Source organism: Equus asinus, chromosome 6 (genome assembly GCF_041296235.1).
Source record: "Equus asinus isolate D_3611 breed Donkey chromosome 6, EquAss-T2T_v2, whole genome shotgun sequence".
In the NCBI taxonomy this organism is placed as follows: Eukaryota; Metazoa; Chordata; class Mammalia; order Perissodactyla; family Equidae; genus Equus; species Equus asinus.
This window is the reverse complement of record NC_091795.1, coordinates 9,761,129-9,786,893: the sequence shown is the minus strand read 5'-3', so window position 1 is coordinate 9,786,893 and position 25,765 is coordinate 9,761,129. Positions and strand designations below refer to the sequence as shown.

Here is a 25,765-nt window from a genome sequence, read left to right as displayed (position 1 = left end):
ACCTTATAACATCCAAGAAAAAATGTGGACACATACCTACATAATCATATTAACACTTTTTATTTTCACATTTTTGTATTAAATCTTTATTTTGACATTTTCAACAGGTTTCGGAAACAATGAAATATTTATAATAAAATTTTTTTATATAAAATGGAAATGCTCAGTGAATCTGCATGTCAGATGCTAAAACTATGAAATGTGAAAACTTTAGGTCCTCACTCACATTTTCTTTGTAGGTCTACAGACATCTGATGTGGTGTAACTTAAGAATTGATTTACTAAATGATAATCTACAACTCTTCAAAATTTAACATCATTCCTTTCTCATTTTCAGTGTTTTCAAAGAAATATGACCTTTCCTGAGGATTCCTTTCATTTCTATCAGTTATATTTTATCATACTATTCATATATTTTAAAAATTATATGATTGGATATATTCTTATTGAATATGAAAGGATACTATGTAAATTGGTTGATTTTATTCAAGTAATGTAAATAAATATGGATTACTTTGTTGCTTGTTAAGACTAATTTAAAATCATTGTAGTTTTCCTAAAATGGAATTGAAGAACAAAATTACCTCCTGGTAAGCTTTATGACATCGATTATGGTGTCGTTTACCCCTTTCATTTTTGTTCCACTTGTAGTTGTTACAGACCTTTCCTATAGACAGTGTTCTATATTGTTATTCTGGGGAAAAGATTGGATGCAGTTTCACCTGTCTCAAAGCTTTGGTTGTTAGGAATTTTACTAATAGAAACTTTCTGTTTTAAAGGTAGAAGGAAGAGCGCAGAGGCAGAAGCAGTTGTGTACGCTCACGGCAGCGGGAGGGTCAGCGTGAACGGCACCCACTACCTGCGCTACTTCCCTGTGACCCAGGACAGGTTGGGTTTTGCTTTGGCTTTTTGTTTTTAAAGAAAATATACTTTATGATACATTATGATCAATTAAGACTTGTGATTTTCTGAATGGTTATTTCTCTTTACCAATAGAATTTATCAAACTAGCTAGAGGGATGCTATCACTATTTTTTATGTGGTTTTCCAGATTTTTTTTTTTTTGGTGGAGGATTTGCCCTGAGCTAACATCTGTTGCCAATCTTCCTCTTTTTGCTTGAGGAACGTTGTCGCTGAGCTAACATCCATGTCAGTATTCCTCTGTCTTGTATGTGGAACACCTACGCAGCATGAACCCGCAAACCCCAGGCCACCGAAGTGGGGCCTGCGAGTTTAACCACTATGCCCCGGGGCCAGCCCCGAGTAGTTTTCCAGATTTTTAAAAAGCATCTTTAGAATTCCTCATTAATTGAATCTTCCTCCTCTTTTCATGAGATCCTTCTGGAATTTGAGTATTTTAGATGTACCTTATGTTCTGAAATGCAGACTATGCCAAAATGTAAGAAAATCAGATTTCCACTTTCTGTTTCCCGAGTTTAGGGTGGGCATGCACAAAACACTGCCACCACACACCCATCTTGGCCCTCACCATCTTAAAGGCTAGGAAAATACTTCATCGCTTTGGACTTTTCCTGTTCAGAGGAGATCAACTATGTATATACTGAACAAGCAAAGAAACCTGACATTTATGCATTAAAATAAGAGCTCATCAGGCGTTGCCTAGTTCCTAGTGCTAAATATGGCAGTTTTATTTTTTGAACTTTGTATCCCATGGAGAAATAGACTTTAATCATAAATGGGTATGACCATTCAAATCTTCTAAATATACTCATCTTAGGTCTCTTTGTGAGTCACTATGTGAAGACCTCTTCTTGGGATGGTGATTGTTTTTCCTGTAGTTACTGTCATTATCCACGGTCACAGAAGTTCTGCATGATTATTCCTCCTTTCCTACTCCTTCTCCTGTCCTCTGAATGTGTAGTGGTATTTAAGATCAAAAGGGGTAAAGCTCTTAGGATCCCAATGCTTATGTCAGGAAAAGAGGACCTTGCTAATGTAGTGTAAGGTTTTGAACAGAATAATTACTTCACGAAATATATGTTTATTTTATTTGTGTGTGTGTGTCAAGAAGTAGTCTACTCTAATTCCATTTAATGGGAATTAAACGAATTCTGCCATCATCCTCACAGGGAAACAGATGGAGGAGGCTCTTATTTCCTTTGTGAAAAGCCAGAGATCCATAACTGCAGCATTGGGGACTGCTAGGAGGAATGGAATTTGACCAATAACCTGTCAACTTGTTTTCAGATACATCTGATGACTTAACACCGAGTCTCAGTTGTGACTTGATCTCTCAATTAAATTATGTGCTTTGAACTTACCCCATTTGAATTCAACAGGCATTTAGTAAGGGTAGGCTGTCTGTGCCCGCTCTTGTCCTGGGTGTTGTGAAGATATCAGAGCTATTTAAGATCCAGTTTCTATCATCAAGAAATTTCCTATCTGACTGGGAAGCCTTGGGCTGGGCTTGGTGGGAGTGGGCACCCAGACTGCCTTGTCATCTTTGCGTAGTTGTAGGGATTTGGGCGGCCATGTTAGCTGTGGACTGGCCTTTCTTCCCGCAGGAGCAGCTCGGGAGGTTAGCGGTGAGGTGACCACTGACCAGTAGGAGGACTACTGAACCAGGAGTCAGGAGATCTTGATTCTAGTTCTGTTTGCTGGCTGTGTGACCTTAGCCAGGTTGCTTAAAGGTCTCTTCCCTAATTGGTAGGAGAGAGTTGAACTTGATCTCTAAGATGCTTGCCTGAAAGTCAGTTGAACTGCTTACTCATCCTTTCTTTAGGCTGTTTTTATACAAACATAGCAACAGATCATAGGGGATGTTCACTTTGTTGCCTTCCCGGCATCAGTGAGAATTTTTATTCATTCTTTCACTTATGCAACAAACATTCATTACTGTGGGCCTGGTACTTGGGAATACAAAGATTAATAACCTCTCTGATTTGGAAAGGCCTTTGCTCTGTCAGTCAACGAGTATAGCAAGTCTTAATTGATGATCTGTACAAAAATAAATACATTCCTCACACAGCACTAGCCATGTAATAGAGATAAGGTTACACTTTAAGCAATTGTAGAAAAATAAAAGAGAATATGCAACTATACGTGTGCTACATTACATGCTGTAGAATTGGTACCATAGAAGTAGCCTTCAGAGAAGATAGAAATGGGGAACTTGGTTATTTATTTTATTTTATTTTTCAAAAATACTTTGATTATATAACAAAGAACAAAATACATTTGATTCTTTTAACTCGGGATGTCATCTGAGGTCCTTGAGAGATGTATGTGCAATATTTTGATGCCATGTGACCATTTTTGCATGTACTAGTTTGTAGTCCAGGTAATTAAAATCAATAGCTATATAATCATTTTTGATTGTTACACTTTGGGAATTTTTCACCTATTTATAAATTTAGTGTTGTACCTCAGTGTATACCAACTTCCCAACTGTCCAGACTCTTCTTAGTGGTTCTTTCTTACCTTGACGACTCTAGCTCACTTACTCTGATACATCTCAAGTCAGTGTAAGTTTCTTTATTTATATCAGCACTTGTTGGGGAATCTTAAAATTTTAGTAATTAAGACAGATAAATGTTTAAGCTCACAAACAAGTGGGTGACCAGAGCTTTTCTTCGTAACATCACGTATGTCACTAACCCACTTAACTCTGGTAACTGTTGATGCAGAGGCCTATGACACGTGCATGTGACAATCCCATAGATTCTGTCTTGGCCCCTATTTCTTTGCTGGTAAAAGGAAATGGTAGAATTTGATTATCAACTTCTAAATTTTTTTATGATGATAATATTACTTACAATAGTACTATTTTTATAGTGTTCCTATTTTTGATTTGGTTGCTTTGAAACATTTGTTCAAAAAAGCCATATAGATTTATGTCATTTCATACCACTACTTTTTGTTGTTGTAGGAGTGGTTCATACCTATTGAAACAATGTTCCTATTGAAACAGTATTGTTACAAATTCCAATTAACCATGCCCTTCAAAGGTCTTGTTCTGTCCATCTATCGCATGTGACTATTTTGCTAGCATAATCCAAGGAGTAACGCTTGAATGTCTTGCCCATACCCCTCTTTCAGTTTCACTGTGTTAGAGTAAGCTCTATTTCGGGTCTAGAAAGCGAGAGTGTCAGACAAAGCAAGGAAATGCAATATAAACCGACTTGTCTAAATAAAAATTCAGAAATATTAAGGCAAAGTAGCAAAATCAAAGTACTTGATAAAGGTAATGATGAACACTGTACCTGGCACATAAACGGTGCTCAACAAATACTTGTTCCGTTGAGCGAGAGGAGGTCCGGGGCCATGTTCTGTCTGTGTTATTTCTCTGGCCCTGAGGTGTCTGCCTGGGACTACATGGGCACTAGCTGACTGTGGAGGGAAGCAGGCATAATGGGTTGTGCAGCGTGTCACCTGGCACCAGGCAAGTAGCAGGACTCTGCAACCTAGAGAACTGTTAATAGGAGTGCGTATTTCAGTGGGGGAAAAAAAGTTGAATGTGGTTTTAGTAACTTTAAAAAGTAAGCATGTCAGGATGAGCATATATATACGTTATACAAATATAGTACACTTTATTTAGTGAATCCAAATGGCATTTAATAATTGCTTGGGAAAGCCTATTAATATTATATGTGATTATTGAATCCAGAGAGGTTAGATTTGGTTGATTAATGGAGCTTCCCAACTTTAAGACTTCTTTACAAGGTTATTTCCAAGCCTCACGAAGTTCTCATGAGATAAAGAAATCAACAGAGAGTATATTGCGATCTCCAAGAAAAAGAGGAATAAACCTTCTCTCAGCAAAGCATTCTAAATATCAGAAATATCAGTGTTCTTCATATAATGGATTGATCAAGAAGTATGAAAAGTGTCATAGTGGATTGATTGGAAAGTATGCACGCTGGCATGCATGGTATGGTTTTTGTGAATGTTCAGAATGTGAGCAGTTTATAAAATCGTGTGTTGCTACAGTAAACTCAACTACGTTTTCTTGTGATGTGCTTTAGAGAACAGTTGATGTTCCCTTTTCACTTCCTTGACCGGCTCGGAAAACACGACGTGGCCTGCACGGTCTCGGGCGGCGGGCGGGCGGCGCAGGCCGGAGCCATCCGCCTGGCCGTGGCGAGAGCCTTGTGCACCTTCGTCACCGAGGAAGAGGTCGAGTGGATGAGGCAAGGTATGAGTGGAGTCGGGGGGCATGGTTGTTCTCATGCTGTCCCTGAGTGTTTATCTGACTCTTGTTCTGGTTACCTGAAATCAGTGAGAAGACACTTAAACGTGCAGTATGCTGGTTTGCCGGCTCCTCTTTTCATGCTCCAGAACTGTAACAGTATTTTTCAGTTTTGATTTCTACAAAGTGAACTTCACTTAGAAGGAGAAAACGGAAGCACTCCCAACATCAGAAAGTTTATTTTGGCCTTTAAGGCATAGCCTTTTGTTTAGGGTAACAAGTAGTGCTCAGTTATGTTTAACAGATGAATTGGTGGTTTTTGTTTTATCATAGAAAGTTGTAGTTATTTAATGATGAAGCTCTTAAGGTATTTCTTTCCAAAATTATCTGAGATTTCTGTTTTTCCATTGTGAACATTAGCTCATATTTTACGTTCTCCTACTTACTTTGTCTGTCCCTGTCACCCCATTGTGAATACGAGAGGTTGTGCAATGTGAGGAGGAAGATGCGCTCAGTTTGTTCATTAGGGCGCTGCTTTAGCATTCATAATAAATCAGGGCAGCTCTAGCTAAAGATGACCTTCGCACTCTTTATGAAGGGAAGACAGCGCTATGGGTGCTGCTAACCAGCTGTGTGGCCTGCACCAGTCAGTTACTACCGCTGGCCCCACAGCCGCTTTCTGGGCAAGTAAGATGGTCTCTGTGCCCCCTGCCCTCCCACACCAGCCGCTGGGGTCAATGCCACCTCTGGCTTAGCCTCCTCAATTTTTTAAGCCTCTTAAAAATCCATTTGCTTATAAACAATTCACCGTTTTGTGGGACTCATATCTGGTCATTAAAATAATTTGATAGGATCTTACATAACAATTCTACTAGTTTGAGTGACTGTGTATATTGAAAAGTAATAAAGTATTACTTATAATTTATTTTCATTGCAGTAACATTGGTTTATAACGTTATATAAATTTCAGGTGTACATGATTATATTTCAATTCCCGTGTAGATTGCATCATGTTTGCCACTCAAAGACTAATTACAGTCCATCACGACACACATATGCATAATCACCCTTTTTGCCCTCCTCCTTTCCCACTTCTCCCTGGTAACTACCAATCCACTCTCTGTCTCTATGTGATTGTTTTTTGTTGTTTGTGTCTTCTACTTACGAATGAGATCATATGGTATTTGACTTTCTCCCTCTGACTTATTTCACTCAGCATGATACCCTCAAGGTCCATCTATGTTGCCACAAATGGCCTGATTTCATTGTTTCTTATGGCTGAGTCATATTCCATTGTGTATATATACCACATCTTCTTTATCCGTTCATCCCTTGATGGGCACCTAGGTTGCTTCCAAGTCTTGGCTATTGGCAATAATACTTCAGTGAACATAGGGATGCATGTATCTTTACACATTTGTGTTTTCAAGTTCTTAGAATGAATTGGTAGAATTCACTAGGGAAGCTCTCTGGTCCTGGACTTCTATTTTGGGGGAGGAATTCATTACTGTTTCCATCTCCTTACTGGTTATTGGCCTGTTCAAATTCTCTATTTCTTCTTGATTCAGTTTTTGGAAGGTTGTATGATTCTAAGAATTTATCCATTTCTTCTAGATTATCCAGTTTGTTGTCCTGTAGCTTTTCATAGTATTCTCTTATAATCTTTTGTATTTCAGAGGTGTCCATTTAACTTATCTTTCATGTCTGATTTTATTTATTTGTACCTTCTCTCTTTTTTTCTTGGTGAGTCTAGCTGAAGGTTTGTCAATTTTGTTTATCTTTTCAAAGAATCAGGTGTTGGTTTCACTGATGTTTTTCTGGGGTTTTTTTGTCTCTTTTATTTTGCTCTGATTTTTATTATTTCCTTCCTTCTGATTTTGCGCTTTGTTTGTTCTTCTTTTTTCCATTTCCTTTAGGTGCACTGTTAGATTTTTTATTTGAGATTTCTTATTTGTTGAGGTAGGCCTGTATTGATATAAACTTCTCTCTTAGTACTGCTTTTACTGTATCCCATAGATGTGGGCATGTTGTATTTTCATTTTCATTTCTTTTCAAGTATTTTTTTATTTCTCCTTTGATTTCTTCATTGATCCAATCATTGTTCAGTAGCATTTTGTTTAATATCCACAAATTTGTGGCTTTTTTGATTTTCTTCCTGTCGTTGATTTCTAGTTTCATACTGTTGTATTATTTCAATCTTCTTAAATTTATCAAGACCTGTTTTATGGCCTAATAGGTGATCAGTCCTGGAGAATGTTCCTTGTGCATTTGAAAAGAATGTGTGTTCTGCAGTTTTTGGATGGAATGTTCTGTACGTATCTACTAAGTTCATCTGGTCTAATGTGTCATTTAAGGCCAGTCTTTCGTTATTAATCTTCTGTTTGACTGGTCTATCCATTGGTGTAAGTGGAGTGTTAAAGTCCCTCACTGTTATTGTGTTACTATCTGTTCACCTTTTATGTTTGTTAATAATTACTTTATGTATTTAGGTGCTCCTATGTTGGGTGCATAGATATTTACAAGCATTGTATCCTCTTGTTGGGTTGTTCCATTTCTCATTATGTAGTGTGCTTCTTTGTCTCTTTTTACAGTTTTGTTTTAAAGTTTATTTTGTCTGATATAAGTATTGCTACCCCCACTTTCTTTTCTTTGCTATTTTCATGGAGTATCTTTTTTTCTATCTCTTCACTTCCAGTTTGTGAGTATCTTTAGGTCTAAAGTGTGTCTTTTGTATGCAGCATATATATAGGTTGTGTTTTTTTTATCCAATTGGCCACCCTATGCCTTTTGATTAGAGCATTCAGTCCATTGACATTTAAAGTAGCTATTGAGAAATATGTATTTATTGCCATTTTGTTACTTTTTTTCTAGATGTTTCAATAGTTCTTCTCTGTTCCTTTCTTCTTCTCTTGCTCTCTTCCCTTGTTGTTTGATGGCTTTCTTTAGTATTATGTTTGGGGTCCTTTCTCTTAAGTTTTTGTGTATTTATTATAGGTTTCTGGTTTGTGATTACCATGAAGTTCATATATAAAAACCTACATAGCAGTCTATATTAAGTTGATGGTGTCTTTAGTTTGACCTCTTTCTAAAAGCTCTACTCTTTTACTCCCCTCCTCCCACATTTTATGTTTATGATATCATATCTAACCTCTTTGTGTGTGTGTGTGTGTGTGTGTGTATCCGTTACCCTCTTATCATGGAAATAGGTAATTTTAGTACTTTGGTCTTTTCACCTTCATAGTATCTTCATAGGTGGTTGATCTGCTACCTTTACTATATTTTTGCCTTTACCAGTGATTTTATTGCTTTTTTTTTCATACTTTTCGTCTTCCTATTTGTGGTCTTCTCTTTCCCACTTAAATAAGTCCCTTTAGCATTTCTTGTAAGATTGATTTCTTGGTGATAAACTCCTTTAATTTTTACTTGTTTGGGAAACTTCATCTCTTCTTCCATTCTGAATGATAACCTTGCTGGCTAGAGTATTCTTGGCTGTAGGTTTTTTCCTTTCAGCACTTTAAATATATTTTGCCCCTCCCTTCTAGCATGTAAGGTTTCTGCTTAGAAGTCTGCTGATAGCTTTATGGGGTTTCCTTTTTATGTGACTTGTTGCCTTTCTCTTGTGGCTCTTAGGATTCTCTCTTTATCTGTAGTTATTGACATTTTAATTATAATGTGTGTTGGTGCGGGCCTCTTTGGGTTTAAATTGTTTGGTGCTCTCTGTGCTTCCTCTACCTGGATGTCTGTTTCCTTCCTTAGGGAAGTTTTCAGCTTTTATTTCTTCAGATAGATTCTCTGCCCCTTTGTCTCTCTCTTCTCCCTCTGGGACACCTGTAATATGACTGTTAGTATGCTTGAGGTTGTCCCAGATGTCCCTTACACTGTTCTCGTTCTTTTTCTTTTATCTGTTCAGCTTGGGTGATTTCCTCTAGTCTTTCTTCAAGCTGGGTGATCCATTCTTCTGTTTCATCTATTCTGTTATTGAATCCTTCTAGTGAATTTTACATTTCCAGTATTGTATTCTTCATTTTTGATTGGTTCTTTTTTATATCTTCCAGTTCTTTGTTGACATTCTCATTGAGTTCATCCATTCTTCTCCCAAGATCAGTGAGCATCCTTATGACTTTCTGTTTGAACTCTTTGTCAGGTAGATTGTTAATTTCTCCTTTATTTAATTCTTTTTCTGGGGTCTTGTCCTGTTCCCTTACTTGGAGTGTATTCCTTTGCCTCCTCATTTTGCCTCTTTCTCTGTGCTGATGTCTGTGTATTAGGTAGGTCAGCTACGTCTCCTGATCTTCGAAAGGTAGCCTTATGTAAGAGATGCCTTATGAGGCCCAGCAGTGTGCTTGCCTCTCATCACCAGTTCCAAATGTTCCAGGAGTGTCCCCTGTATGGGCTACATGTGTCCTTCTGTTGTGGCTGGTTTGGTCTTGCTGCAGGTGCCTGGGGAGGCTAGGCTGTTCCCCCAGCTGGTTGGTTGTAATGCTCAGCTGCATGGGGCTGTTATGGGCTCTTCAGTCACTTTATCAGGCATGGGGAGCCCTGGCCACAGTTGGCTGCAAGGTCTAATAGCACATTCCTGTTGCAGTTTTTGTGTTAAGTGAGTAGGCCTCCAGCCTGCAAGGCTGTCATCAGCTCTTAGGATTGCAGCTGAGTGCGGCTGGCCCCAGGCACAGAAGCACCCAATTGTTTCAGGCTTTGCAAGGTGGGGCCAATCTCTTGTGTGGCTGTTTGAGAAGCACACGACTGCTGCAGCTGACAAGCCCCACCACCCACAGGGCCACACACACCGTCAACACAGTCCTGCCCTGTGCGCATGCCACAACCCCCTGAAGTGGACCCAGTGGCCCTACTGCAGAGGCTTCACACACTCCACCAACGCCCCACCCACTCCACCTACTCCTCGTGTGTGCCCTGCCACTCAGAGCAGACCCAGTTCTGTCCTGGCTATGGAGGATCCAGGCACCCAGCCTGTGCAGGCCCAAAAGCCTGAGGGCTTGCTGTTGGGTGGGGCCAGTCCCTAGGGCAGGCTGCCTGCCCTGCTGAGCTGGGTTAAATCAGTGCTCTAGTGGGTGGCACAGACCCTGGGCTTATAGGCCAGGAGAAGAGCTCCAATGGCGTCTGTGTCAGATGCCTATACTAGGTCACAGTAATGGCTGCCACCAATATCTCAGTCCCTGGAGGGATCGCACCTCTCACCAAGATGTCCCAGAGCCTATCAGGTGAGTCTCTTTTCATCAAAGGACCATGCGTCTTTCTTTCTGGTGATTTTAGGTTGCTTTCCGAAATAGGTGAATTTGCGTGTGGGCCCTTTAAGAACCAGCTCTTTCCCCTTACGTCAAGAGCTTTTCTGGTGGTATTTCCCATTGTTGTTAGTAGCCAGCAAAGCCAGATATTATGACTCTCATCTTGGTTGTGCTGAGTCCAACAGCTGCTTATAGTAGTAACACTCTCCTGCTCAGGATGCCTACCCTCTGGGGAAGGCTGCGTACCTTATGGTTGCTCCCAGCCAGCCATGAAGCACCATGGCTTGCGAATGTGGCTTTTTTTGTCTTCCTAAGGAGTTTCTGTCTCTTCCATGTCAGTCAGGACTGTCCATTATTGTGGGGGTTCTTCTTCTCCAGTTTTCAGTTCTCTCTCGGGTCATTGTTCTAAGAGTGGTTGTAAATTTGTTGTGTCCGTGGGAGGAGGTGAGTTCAGAGTCTGCCTACACCGCCATCTTAACACCAGCCTATTCCTTATAATTTAAACTAGAATTTAGACAGGTTTTGTCTGCATTTTGTCCAAAATATTGTTTTTTATTCCATACCCTCAAGTGTAAGTAAATGCAAAAATTATGGGTATATAATAAGCATTTGAAGTTTGCCTTTGCTGTATAGCCATTAAAAGACCCCTAATAAAATACCTAAGTCTTGTATACAATGCAAAGGAGTGCTAGTGTTGGAAGAGTAAAGAAAAAACAATGAAAAACTGCGGTCTATTTACATGTTTACAAAAGCAGTTTCAGAGCTTTCTCATCACTGGCGTCCTGGCATCTGTGGTCTTTACTAACATGCTATGGCTCCAGCCACGATGGGGCTGCTCCATTTGGGCCGTGTGCTGAGACTACCCTGGCAAAGCCTAGAAATCATGATTGCTCCTGGTGATTAGGAGATGGAAGCTTCCAGTTTAAGCTGACTTTCTTCTTCTAGATTAAACTGTTTATGCAGAGAATATAACCCTAAAATTAATTTTTTAGGTTCTGAAACAAAATACCAAGGGATAGTATTGTCACACAAATTAGAATAATAAAAGCTTTTTTCCTCAAATATGTTTGATAAGCCATATTTTATGTGCATGTATATTAATGAATACTATTAATATATGGTGTCTGTGTACTTCCTCATACTTCACCATACACTAAGCATCTCTTTTCTACCTCTTGTCTCTATTCTGACTTTCACGACTGTCATAACAAGTAGGCAGAGAAGTTCCATTCCAGTGAATAGTGACTGCCCACACAAGAGCAGCTTTATCTTAAGTTGAGCAAGGTTAAAAACCAAAGAGGAATCAGTTTTCATAGGATGAGGAAAGCAAACTCAAATAATGTAGCTGCAGTTGGTCTCAGAAATTGGAAAAATATTCTAAAACAGTGAAAGCAAAGTGCTGTCAGGAGATTTATAGCGGGCTGGTAAGTTAGTACAGGTCTGGTTGCTCTCCTCTACTTTTTCTCTGACAACGGTACCTATAAATTCATGCAGTTGACCTTTTCTCCTGCTAGGCAACTTGCATGTTCCGTGGTTCATAAAGGCTTCTCTCTTTACGCTGCAGCTGGACTACTTACTGCTGATCTACGTGTCAGAGAACGGAAGAAGCCAGGCCAAGAGGGAGCCCGCAGAAAGTTCACCTGGAAGAAGCGCTAAGTGTGTTTTCACAGGGAAGGAAACGCTGCGGGTGTGTGCCTGGCACGTGCAGACGCACGGTAAACATTTGCAGGCCCATGTGAGGGCAACACTATCAGACATGTGTGTTGTGAGGTGATTTATTTTTAAATGCTGCTTTGTAAAAGTCACCTTTTAAAAATAATTTTTAAAAATGTTTAGCTTCCATCTCCTACTTTATTTTTTAAACTTTTTCAGAAAATAGTTTAGAAGCATAATTCATAGAATCTTGGCATATTAGACCTGAAAGGAACATTCAGCAAAATCTAGTCAAATAACCTTAGTCTGCAGACATAAAGGCCCACCACCTAAAATTAAGTGACCTACCAGAGCTACATTGCTAATTTAATGATGGAACTAGACTGGAACTCATTCCTCCTGATTCTGTTGTTTTCCCATATGGCAGTTGTTGTAAGGGATTTTTCAAAATCGAGAGATGAGAGTGCTTGTTCAGAAGAATGAAATAAGTTGAGTGTCTTTTTCTTCTTCTTTTTTTTTTTTTTAAACTCCCCAATCTGCTAACTTTTTTTTGTTTTGTGAGGAAGATTAACCCTGAGCTAACTACTGTCAATCCTCCTCTTTTTGCTGAGGAAGACTGGCCCTGAGCTAACATCCATGCCCATCTTCCTCCGCTTTATATGTGGGACACCTACCACAGCATGGCTTGTCAAGCGGTGCCATGTCCACACCCCGGCTCCGAACTGGCAAACCCTGGGCCTCTGAGAAGCAGAACGTGCGCACTTAACTACTGCACCACCAGGCTGGCCTCAAGTTGAGTGTCTTTGTCAGGAGCTCAGCCAAGCTGGAGAGGGCTACACTGCCAGGTGTCCAAGAAGCTAATTCAGACAACAAGCCAGTTTCCCCCACACCCAGCCCCTGGCAGCCACCAGTCGACTCTCTGTTTCTATGAGTTCGATTTGTTTGTTTGTTTAAGATTCTACGTATAAGTGACACCGTGCAGTAATTGCCTTTCTCTGTCTGGCTTATTTCACATAGCATAATGCCCTCCAAGTTGGGGACACACTTTCAGTTATAAGATGAGTGAGTTATGAAGATCTAACATATAGTATGGTGCCTATGGTTGATAATACTGTATCGTATAATTGAAATTTGCTAAAAGGGTACATCTTAAGCATTCTCACCAAAAAAGAACAAAACATAACTATATGAGCAACTATATGAACTTGATGGTGGGAGTCCTTTCGCATTGTTGATGTTTATCAAATCATCACCTAGCACACTTTAAATATATTCCGACTTTGTCAATTATACCTCAATAAAGCTGAAAAAAGAAGCAAGCCAAATGAAAGTAATAGTCAAGTCTGTAATCACTTATTTCGATAGTCTAAGCAAGACACTAAACTGGAGAAAGTGTTCCCCTGCCCAGGAGGCCTCAGCAGAGGAGCCCGAGGAAGCAGACGCAGAGGCTTCAGGGTGCAGGTGCCAGGCAGCCAGGCGGGGAAGGCGGAGCGCAGAAGAGCAGGCGGGGCAGAGGCGCCGGGTCCTCCTGCAGCGCCCTCAGACTGCCAGGCGCTGGCTGTCACCAGCTCGGGGGCGGGAGGGCGGCTTCCCTGTGAGGCCTGCCGGGAGCACCTGCCTTTGTGAGTACCTGTGTTTGGGGCTGAAGGATCACACATAGCTTCTGCCCAGGAGCTGGCCTCCTCAGTCACAGCTGCCTGTTACATTGAGGAGTTTGTCATTGGATTCCTGAGGTCTCTTAAACTAAGAAATATACATTTAACTTTACTGCTGTGAGTTTTTAAGGGGAACAAGGCAATTGGTAACAGGGGTACTGTAGATATATTTTAATACAGTTGTTTTAATTAAATAAATATATTACATTAAGAATTAGACCCTCAATTGTCGATTTTCCTTCATTTAGAGAGTTACTTAGTACGGATTTCTGTGTAATTTTCTGTTTTTAAGAAATCTTGGATCAGTTCTGAATGTGTATGTACACATAAAATCCTGTAAAATAACGTGATGATGAAAAAGTGAGAGCATAAGTACCATCCTGGAGTACCCAGGGCATTATTCATCTCAGGAGAAATCGTGGAAAACATGTCCTGTGGCTGTTTTGATGGAGCAGCCCTTCTCTAGTGAAATTGTCTGTGGCAGGTCTTGTGCCTGTGTGTTGGAGCATGCTTTGATTTTGAGGAAGATTAGCCCTGAGCTAATATCTGCCGTCAATCCTCGTCTTTTTGCTGAGGAAGACTGGCCCTGAGCTAACATCCATGCCCATCTTCCTCTACTTTATATGTGGGACGCCTGCCACAGCGTGGCGTTCCAAGCAGTGCCATGTCCACACCCGGGATCCAAACCAGCGAACCCCGGGCCGCCAAAGCGGAACATGTGCACTTAACCACTGCGCCAGTGGACCGGCCCCTGGAGCATGCTTTTTATCATTTTAACAAAGGAGAAGGGACAAGTGTCCCATCATGTGGTGTGGGTGTGTTGAGATCTTGTGATGGGCCTGTGGTTCCATCAGCGTGTGGTGAGCACTTGCTGTGCTCTTGCCATATCTGGCAATACAGAGCAGACTAAGTATGTGCCATTAGGTCCTTCCAGTGTCACAGAGGGGACTGACATGCAAGAAGTCTAATAGGCAACCAGTGTGGTTGTGCTAAAGCCAGAAATAGAACTAAAGAGCAGTGGGCCTTGAAGGGTGGTCACATCTGGGCGAAGAGGGGAGTGGAGGAGGAGGGGCGTGCAGATTCAGGCAACAAGGAGAAGGACGGGAAGGGCAGTTCAGGGAACGGCATCCTGGGGGCTGGGTGTTGCTGGTGAGGGAAGAGTGCCTGCGGAACCCGGCCGGGAAGGAGGCTGGGGCGGAGTGTGGAGGGCTGAAGTGTCACGGGGACTCTGCGCTGCTGACGGGAAGCACTGAGTCTTTTTTCTTGGTTTTCTCCTTTGAGAGAATAGCAATGAGGGTTGAGATTAGAACAGTGATTTCAAACATCATTTTAGCAACAGAACTCTATTTTAAACGTTAAATAGGATTATAGTACATAACGTATCACAATAAAATCTAAGCCTTGTTAATTCCCACCTTCCTGTGAGGCGCCTCTCAGGAGCGCAACCTCTGAACTCGGCAGGTCACTCTGCCCTCTGGGTCTCCATTTCCGCACGTCAGAGTGGGGTCATCATCTGCCCTGCCAGCTCCACCTGCCCTTTTGTGAGGATCAGAGGAGACAGTGTGAAAGCACTGGGCCATCTACTCTGTCCCACCTGTAGCTCAGGAACTGGGCTGGGGAACACGTTGATCTGGGGCAGCGAAGAGGAGGAGCCCGTAGACCCCAGCTCTGGTCCTTTGTTCAGCTCCAGGCAGACTCCTTTGTAAACAAGCTGAACTGCAGGAGCCAGAGGCCGTCAGCTTCCAGCCCCTGATCCGTGACCCTCTCAGCACCTTTGTTGGAAATACCTACTACGAAGTATTTTCTGAACGCCCACTGTGTGCATAGCATTGGGAAGGGCTTTTTAGAGCTATTTTTTTAGATGGACATTCGACAAGGGTATTGCCTTGAGATAACAGTAAGAGCTAACGCTTCTGCAGCTCCTACTGTGTGCCAAATACTGTTCTTAAACACTTTACAAATAAGAACTCATTTATTCCTTGCAGCAACTCTATGAGGGAGACAGAAAAATCGGTGCCCAGAGAGGTTAATTAACTTGCCCAAAGTCACACAGCTAGTGAGTGGCCAGGCCAGGTTGAAATCTGGGTTGGCGGCTCCAGAGCGTGTGCTCTGAGCCACTATGGAATCCCAGGCAGGACATGCTAGCAGCACATGATACAGTCAGAAGACTTGACAGCAGAGGTGAAATTTCAGGTAAATCCTAATGGATGGGTAAGTATTGATTAATTAGCATTTATACTGTGCTCCATGCCCAACCTAGAGACCTCATCACATTCAGGTAGGGGTATCATAGCCACACCATCAATATGGGATCATGATGAGGACGGTGAGTGGGCCATATAACTGGAGGAGAAGGTTCTGGATACGAGAGTCCAGGGATGAAGTCACAGTGAGGTCATTACACCACCGTTTGCCCAGGATGGCCTCAGCTGACATCCGTTATCTGAGTGTCAGTACTGAAGAGTCCCCTTGTCCCCACAGAGTGCCCTGCTTTGAATGATAAGTTATGTGGTCACTCTGGCTTTAGCAGATCTGTGAAACGTTGGAACACTGCAGAGTTTTATGTGTGTGACATTTTTTCTGGGCTATATAGGTCCATTGCCCTCATAAGATGCCCAAAGGGGTCTGTCCCTATGATATTAAGAACCACTGGCATAAGGAGGGTTTTTTGTTTTTCTAAGGAAACTAAGTGTGCCTTTGTGTGCGGCACTGAATCCAGTGGGTGAAGCGGAGCGGGTGTCGGTAGGATGGTGACAGGGCTGCCCCAGGTGGCAGGTGGGTAATGACCTTCATCTGAAGCTGGGAGGTGGGTGTGTGAGTATCCGCTTTACTAGACCTTCCAAATGTACTAGGACTTACGGTTTTTATCTTGAACAATTTTATGATAAAAGTAAATAAAAGACCACCCTGAGGCAGCGTGTGGAAGTTTCAGAACACAGTCTCTGTGCTCCTGTGTGACCTCGGGCGGCCTGACCTCCTCACCCCGCGTTGCTCGTCTGTGAAGTGGGGAGAACAGCAGTACATCTCCAGGCGTTACGAGGCTTCAGTACAATCCGCAGGAGCCACGTGACCCATAGGACGTGCTCAGTAAATATAGCTTATGATTCTCATCCAAAACTCCCTCTCTGGCCTCTGCCATTTGGTTAAACAAAGGCACACGGTGATCCGAGTTTGGAAGATGGAAGGATAGGTGGTGATGGTGTAAACAGGTGGCTTCCTGGAAAAGGATTGACACAGTCCTTTGGTACGTTTGTCCTCCTTTGTAGCACGAAGTTCATTGATATGGACGACTCAGAAAAACCAAAAACATAATATATATGGTGGAGTAATTTGATGTGGACCAGGTATTTCCATGTTTGCTAAAATATCTAGGCTAGACTCCATTCAGGAGGCCCCACAGACGTGGAGTGTGCGCAGCCTCTCCCAAAGTTGGTGGGACCGCAGTGGGCAGTGACCACTGAGGGGCTGACGTGTTTATAAGGAACAATCAGCGTGTTGTATTTTACAAATGTGGAAATCTTACCTTTAATAGAAGGGCTGTAACACATTCCCCAAAATTAGCAGGCAAGGAATCATAAAAATCATCATCTCATAAAAATTCTTGCCACCTTTGGTGAACAACTTCGGGGCTACAGAAGTTTTTCTTTTCAAACCTTTGGCTAAAACACACAATAAACTCATTACTAAAAATTGAAAGTAACCTTTGAACACTAAGCTGTAAAAACTACTGAACTTCAATACTGTGAGCAAAATCTTATCAAAGAATTTTTTCTGTCGTTTCACAGAAAATATGAATTACTACTGAGGTACAAAATGTGAAAAAAATATTTTAAAAGAATTCAAGTCATATCACTGTATTGCTTTTCCTTCAACACAGGCCATTAGCTTTTTAAACTAAGTCAATAAAATTAATGTTATATCAAAAAAAAAGAACCATAGATAGAAGTAAGTACTTCATTAGAATTACAAGACACTTAAAGGTCATGATTTATGGAGTATAAGCCTGTATTAACCACATGTTCTGATGCTTTGCCGTCTTGGGGTCTTGCCGACTCTGGAGGGACTGCCCTTCCCAGGGTTAGCCAATTCCTAGAGAGTGAACCACATGTCTGCCAGCTGGCTTGATGTGCAAACCAACCAATGCAGAGTCCACACTCGCAGCCACCTCCTTTCTCTCTCACACTCAGGGCCACTATCCATCTGCCCTGATCACCCCAGAACCGGGTCCCAGACAACTAGGGACAGCCCCGATGTCCCAGAGCCCACTGAAATCACTCCACCTAGCCAGTCCTAAGCCTGCTCGCTCTTCCTCACACGTCCCTTCCCTTAGAAACCACAATAAAGGCTCGCTCCCTCTGCTGACCGACTGGTGCTGCCCCATGTGGCCCCGTGTGGCCCTGTGTGGTGTGCTGTGCCCTCTCCTCTGGGGAACGGTATCTCTTGAATGGCAGTCATTTCCTGATCTGTTGTCTTCTGTCACCAGACTTGAATAATAATAAAATGTGCATTTTAAACAAGGCCTCAGCCTTTCAGGCTGTTACTGCAATAGCAGAATAGAGAGCTCATGGTGTAACCTTGCTATGTTAGTGCCTTTTGTTATTTGATTTTTCATTCATCAAACATTTAGTTACCAAGGTTATAAACATCAACCAGACACTCCTTCTAGGGAATTTTTTTTAAAGGAAGGGAGGAGACCCCTTTATTAAAGAGGTAAATTCATGTTGCTTTTCACTAAATTACTGCTACTTAAGCTTTAGCAAAAGTGAGGACCACTCTTGCGTCTTCTATGAAAACTGTTCATGAGAACGCCACATTTATTCTTTTTTCATTTTCCCAGGACTTGATTGTACTTCTCCTAAAAAAGATTGAAACCTCTCCAGGGGAGCCAGCCTCGCAGTGTGAGGTCTTTCTCTCCATGTCAAGAATGAAAGATGCACACTGAATTCCCCATAATTGCATCTAACCTCCCATAGATCCTCTCCACTGAGGATGCGTGCATCACTTTTGTGGAGCAGACTGCCCCTTCACAGTGTCCCCCACCATTAAGTTGAATTTCACTTTTGTAATTTCAGAACATTGTTTCTTGAAGTGAGGGGAGGAAATGGGGCGGGAGGGGAAGGTACTTTTTCATAGTGGTGTTTAGTAGATAAAGGAAGCTGACTATTGCGTGTCAGTCGTGGTTGTATTAGGTTTTATTAGGACTCTCTTTGTTGCAGGTTGCACAAGCCCAAAACTTGAGCTCTCTTTAAACTGAGAGGGGATTCCTTGGGAAGCCCTCAGGGTATCTGACCTGCCTGAGGAAAGAGATGAACAGCCCTCCAGCAGGAGGGCAGTGCCTCAGGTCGCAAGGAGGAAATGCTCTCTGCCGGGCAAGAAACACTTCCACCACTTCCCGTGAGCTCCCAAACTTAGGGCTCTCTCCATTTCTCGGGGTTCTTCCAAAGATGCCGGGGAATCGCTCATCAGCCTGTCTGCAGCAGGCTCTACGGAGGGGGACTCATGTTGGAATTATAGCAGCTCCCAGTGAAGCCCAGGGCTGGAGTGGGAGAAGGGACCATTCCTAGAAGATAGGTCCTATTCCCAGAAGGTGGTAGGTTGCGCAGAAGAAAGAACTGTGCACCCCAGCCTTGTCGCTGGGCCATCTGAAAGCAGAGGCTGTCACCGCAGGTCTAGAGATTGCGGTCTGAACCCCTTCTCTACCTCACAGTGGCTGGCGCTCCTCACATTGAAGGGTATGGCCTCCACCCACCTTTCCAGGCTTATTGCCCCTCCCTTCATCCCCCTCTCGCTAGCCATCCCGGATGGCTGACCTCGAACATGCCACCCACTATTGCAGCTCGGCACCTCCGCTCCAGCCAGGCTGCCGCTTCACTACCCCTCTGCCCTGAACATGTCTTTACTTTCCAGTCAGAGCCACCAGGAGACCTGGCCCCACGTCCCCCACCTCTCCTCGATGCGTGCACACAGCACTCACCCGGAGCATCTATACAGCACACGTGTCGTACAGTTGTTTATGTCTTTTTCCTCCCACCAGACTGTAAGCTCAACAGACAGAGAGGGAGTGTTCTGTTCATCTGTGTGCCCCAGCGCCCTGCACACAGAACGCACAGAAAGGAGTAGTTGCCACATAGTTGAAGGACTTCATTACGATTCGTCATACAAATGTTTGGCGATCTGCTTGCCTGTCTGCCGTATGCAGTCTGGATTCTTCTGTCAGGCCATACATATTTACTGATAACTCCTTTGGGTTCAGCGGTAAGAAGGTTACAAAAAGTCAAGTCAGAGTTTTTGTCCTCAAAGCTTAGAGTCTAATTACAGACACACAACAAACACAGAGAAAACAATTAGAAGGCAATTAAGTCCTGCTGGGAAATGTTGACTGAGTGTGATAATGACAGAGAGCGAGGGCATGTCGGGCAGATGCAGGGCCTCACCTGTCAGGTTGGGCCTGGAGCACGGCTTACCCACGGGAGCCTGGCACGCTTCTCTCCCGGGGCGCGGCTGGGAGAGGCCTGGCATGGAGCAGGTGCTCAGGAGCCTACAGCGCTCCGCCTTCGCTGAGCCTCCGCTTCATTGTCTGAAAAAGGGAGACAGCAGCCCCACTGCGGACTTCTGTGGACACGCAGAACCCAGGTGCGGTACCAAGCAGGTTCTGATGCGGACAGGTCCTTGCTAAACAGATTGTTAACACAGCCCGTGTTGACCAAAAAAGTCAAAACTGCTGCCAGGAGCAAGTGAGCCATGCCTGCAGGTGGCAGTTAGAGGCATGTGATGTCCATGTTCATAGCCGGCTCATGCTTTCCAACACCTCTCCTGCGGTTCCACTCGGGCCTTTGCTTCCTGGGGAAAGAAGCAGTAGGAGAATGATACTGGACGCTGCACGTGGCCTCCGAGCGGTCGGCCGCAATCGTTTCTACATCCACAACCGTCGTGCTGTAATGAGCTTGTTTGGAACACGTGCTGGGGTTCTCTCCTCCAGGGGTCCTCCTTGATCTTGCTTCTCGTCACCTTGACACCTCACAGGCTGTGACCAGGGGGTTCGTCAGCTGAGGCCTGACACAGGTGTTGGCGGCTTTCTCTATAGACATCTTTGTAAACAAATATTGTCCAAGCTGGAGGCCATCATACACACCGTCAGCATTTGTTTTCTTTCAAAATGATAGGAATTTGGGGCTGGCCCTGTGGCCGAATGGTTAAGTTTGCGTGCCCCGCTGCAGGCAGCCCAGTGTTTTGTTGGTTTGAATCCTGGGCGCGGACATGGCACTGCTCATCAAACCACGCTGAGGCAGCATCCCACATGCCACAACTAGAAGAACCCACAACGAAGAATATACAACTATGCACCCGGGGGCTTTGGGGAGAAAAAGGAAAAAATAATAAATCTTTAAAAAAAATGATAGGAATTTAAATTATATATGAATTACAGATGAATTCTACTCATCATTTAAAAGACTTGTTTAAAAAGCACAGTGGATTAATTTTGTCCTTATACATAAGCTTTCTAAACGAGTCCCAGATATCATCTGAAATGCGATAGGGATTTCTAACTGCCTGTGAGGTACCACCATTGAGGTCTTTCCCTGGCCACATCTACCTGCATTCCCTCCCTCCCCCTTCCTCCCACCCAGCCCTCTCCTGCATTTGGGGTCTGAATGGAAGAATGGGTGGTATGTGGGGCCACAGGGCAGTTCACCAGCAATGTCTTGCCCTCGACTCCACAAGATGCTTCTCGGAGACTGCCCGGCTTATTGGTAGAAATCTTTCTGGATCTCAAGGGTTTGGAGGGACAATTTGGAGACGTATGATAAGCCACCTGAAACTCCAAAGCAGATCTTTAAGTTACAAATTGAGCTGTCCCCACAGAGTGGAACCCACTCACGGGTTGCACGAGAATGGGAGCTGAGATGTTCTACGGTGAGGGGAGTGTGACGCGATGCTTGTGAGGTTTGAGGGTTGACAGGTGACAGTCTCTCCGGAGAAAGTGGAGGGGTGTTGTTATTTCTAACACACCTAGTACAAGGCTATTGCTACTCAGTTCATGATAGTACTCACATCCTTTAGAATGCTCTTAATTTGATTAACTTCTGAGCTCGATAAGCAGAGTAACAATAACTTGCTTGTGGCTAGAAATAGAGTAAATCTTTATTTTCTTTAAATTGGAAAAATTAAATTAAAAAATGTACATGTTGAATAATATCTATCATATTCTACACTTTTAATCTAACCAGCAAGATGAGTCCCTAGCCTTAATATGAAGGTGAAGTGCGCCACCAGAAGGGAGCGCAGCCTGCCCACAGCCTGACCTTAGCCAGCGAGGCTGAACCTGCAGGCCTGGGCCTCCAGCCTACAGAACTGGGAGGGCGTGAATCCGTGCTGTTTCCAGCCGGTAAGCTTGTGGTAATTTGTTATGGCAGCCAGAGAGAACTAAGACAGGTGTTTATATAGAGAGTATGTCATTGTGGTGCCCGGCAGAGGTCCCAGGGAGACGTTCCAAACACATCATGGAGTCACAGGAGGCAAGGACTTCTGGAAAAGTCCTGCACGTGGAATCCCAAATGAAAGCCAGGGAGACAGCCTCCTTTGTGGATGTTTCCATGGCCAGGTGGCCTGAGGGAAGAGTTTGTGTGGGTAATTTTACACCTTCTGTTGGCTCGTCCATATAGACTTATTTTCCGAAAGGGAGATTCTATGACAAGTGAATTTGAACTTAAAAGCAAAAAATGAAAGTTTTTTTCCCCACACTTATTGCTCTATGAGCCCCTCTGGGCCGGTCTTAGGCGTCACTCCTTGTGGAGTAACTGGGTGTGACTGTCTGGAGCTCTGTACTAAGAGGATTTCCAATCCAAGCTCTGCTGGACAGGAGAGAAAACCGCCCCGTCTGGGGCCATGATAGCATTTCCTGTCCCCAGTCTAGTGCGGTCTTACCATTCGCAGGCTGACACCCATCCAGAGGACTAGGATCCTCTCATGATCACCACTGCCCGCAGCCCCAGATGAAGTGCTGAGGATGCTCCGCTGAGCAGAAGCTAAATTCCGGCCCTCGTGGGCTCCCATTCCAGGGACACCAACAGCAAACTCACTCAAGTACCTGGTGTTGCAGGTGGTGGAAGGTGCCTTGAAGCAGGGAAGGAGGGAGTGGGTTCAAGAGGTGGCAACTTCAGCAAGGTCAGGGAGAGACGTGAAGGCAGCAGGGGAGCAAGCAGCATAGGCCGCTGGGACCAGAGGGCCCTGGGCAAAGGGCCGGACTAACGCAAAGGCCCTGATGGGCCCAGGAAGAGGCAGATGCGGCTGGAGCAGAGAGAACGGGGGATGGGAGGAGACGAGGTCACAGAGACAGGAGGGGGAGCTGTAGGGCCCTGAGCTCGTGAAGGCAGCAGTGTTTCTTGCAGGGAGGGGGTGTCGCTGAGCGTCATGAGCTGAGCGGAGGTCTGCACGCCCGCCTGTTGCCCGTTGGGTGCAGGACTGACTGCAGGAGGAGGTGGGAGCAGGGCCGCCGCCTAGGAGGCTTCTGCACCAAGGCGGTGACAGGTGACAGTGGTGCTAGCAGTGGAGGTAGAGAAAAGGGTTGGACTCTGGATTTTGAAAGCCACGTCCAAAACTGAGTCTTTCTTGATTTATCTAAAGTTTAAACGTTACCTCATCCTCTTACTTTATCAGGATTGCCAGTAGCTGCCAGATCAATTAATACTATAACCCATGTTGTGCCCAGTTGAACTGTAGTAGCTTAATCCTGTGTGGAGGGAAAATTTTGAAAATTAATAGTGAGGAGGTGAAAGATAAGTGAATAAAAAAGAATGGAATGTTTCACTGATCTTCTAGGTGAGTGGTTCTCAAACTTAAGTATGCACCGCAATCACCTGAGGGGCTTGTTAGGACCCGTTCTGGGCCCACCCCCGGAGTTTCTGACTCAGACAGCCTGAGAAGCTGCATTTCTAACTAGTTCCCCGTTGATGCTGATGCGGCTTGTCTTTGAGAACCCCTGCTCTGGTTTCCTGAGAGTTCTCGGGATTGGAACAGAATTATTAAATGCCTCAAGTGGAGGGGAATCTAAGGATCATTTAATCCAACCATTGCAAACCAAATGCTTCCCCAGGTGGGCAACATAAACGTGCACCAGACCACAGGCACCAGAAGGTCTCGGGGCTGGATTCAGGGTCCCGCTGGTGTGCAGCCTCTGACACCCCCTCTATGCCTGCCACACGTCAGGCAGCCGGGGCCCAAGGAGGTTGTGGTTACCCTAACTGCTATGAAAATACTCAGAGTTTTCGTTCCAACCCACTAACATGATTGCATACTGATTAGCTCTCGTTCCTGAACTGTGTTGAGACGTGAGTCGTTTGAAGTGACAGTAGGCAAACGGTAACTTCCTCTTCTATAAACGAATGTGCATGTGTTACGTGCCTATATTTGATTTATAAAATGTATGTCTAGATATCTTTAGACAATGAAATTAGTGATAATTTTTACTTCTCTTTCCTATGTACAGTTTTAATTTCTTAAAGCTCATTCGTAACTTTTATAACAGAATACAGTGATTTTCACTGAAAAGAGCGTCCAGATTTCTAGCTATTAGTACCCTTGTTTAACCACAAGATGGAGTAGTTTACAATCGAATAAGCAACTAAATGCAGAGAAAGGCAAAGGGGATGGGAAGACCGCCCCCTTTCCAATTTAGTCTAGGTGTTTCATGTAGATTGTAACGCCTCTCGAAAACATCGGGCATATTAATTATATTTTTAAATCCATCTATTGAAATGAATCGCTAAATTCTGATTTTCTTATGCTTACATTGAACTTACAATTATATCACTTATTAAATTGATTCCTTTCAATGAAAGGTAAATTATTAGAGAAGACTAGAAGCCAAAGTTGTAGTCCTTTAGCTGCAGCTTCTTCTGATGAAGGAAAATTTTTGCAAACAGAAGTCCAGAAGTCCGGTCTTCACTGCTTCCACCCCGGGCTGCCCTGCCCCCGTACAGAATGGCTACCATTTCACTTCTAGTTGCCATTTCCATGTTTCGTACCGTTAATAAACTCTGAATATTAGTGTTCAAAACAAGAGAAAAGTAGAGAGAATTTAATTCAAAATAGAGGAAGACTATTATTAGGCACAGACTCAGAATCCTTTTAGGACTGCATTCCATTCTGAGGCTTGGGTGAGAGAGATGCGGGAATCAAACGGGAGAGTGTTGGTGCGCTCTGCCGGGGACTTGCCCCCGTAGAACAAAAGCTATGCTGGCCAAGTACTGGACACAAGGCAGAAAGATCAGCCTGCGCCTCCCTTCCCTGCCTCCCACCCGCACCCCATCCTGGCGTGACGCCTGGGCTGAGGATGTTGTTAAAAGTTTGGCCAACGTGTTTTCCATCAAAAGCATCAGAGTACCGCTGTAGACTGTGGGATGATGGGGGCTGCCGTGGTAGGGTGGAGGCACCCATTGCTATCAGCACTCCGCCTCAGCATCGCATGGGAGGGGTGTCTTCTGGAATCTCTACTCCACTTAAAATCCGTCCTCTTAGACCTCAGTACTGTCAGTGACAGATGGAAAAATTCAGCTATGTTCTCTTTTAAATAGGGTAATAACTAATAAGATATAAGGCTACTTTTTTGTTGTTCTAACCAAATTGTAGCATTAGGATTCAAATGAGTTTTCCAAATGGAGAAAGAAAAAAACTACCTACAATCTCACCATTATCCCACCAGCAGCTAGTTTCATTTCTAGGAATTCTATCCTAGTGTATTTTCATGTGAAAGCATATTTCACATAGCTGTAATTAGAGTATACGTACAATTTTAAAACTGATTTTCCATTTACTATCATAAGCACTTTTCTATGTAGCTATAAGCTTCATAATTATAATTTTAATGACCTCGTAATATTGCACCCATTGAGCATATGTTCCATAATTTACTTAACTAGTTTCCATACCGTTAGCCACATGTGCTTTTCAAAAATAATATTGTAAATAGTATGCCACAAACATATTTGTACGTGTGCTGTTTCTTTCATTTATCCTTAGGGTAAATTCCCAAAACTAGCTTTATTGGGTCAGTAGGTAGGAGCCAT

General features: G+C 43.5%; 1 protein-coding gene across 1 annotated transcript in view; it reads left to right on the top strand.

Moving 5' to 3' along the window:
• Nucleotides 1-13,919, top strand: part of MRPS9 (mitochondrial ribosomal protein S9) — a 66,309-nt gene extending 52,390 nt beyond the window's left edge. Inside the window, exons 9-11 of the mRNA XM_014843541.3 lie at nucleotides 780-888; nucleotides 4,986-5,155; nucleotides 11,957-13,919. Of these exons, the coding sequence (XP_014699027.1) occupies nucleotides 780-888; nucleotides 4,986-5,155; nucleotides 11,957-12,048 (371 nt within the window). The 3' untranslated portion in view covers nucleotides 12,049-13,919. The remainder of the gene's footprint in view (nucleotides 1-779; nucleotides 889-4,985; nucleotides 5,156-11,956) is intronic.
• The last annotated feature ends 11,846 nt before the right edge of the window (nucleotides 13,920-25,765 follow it).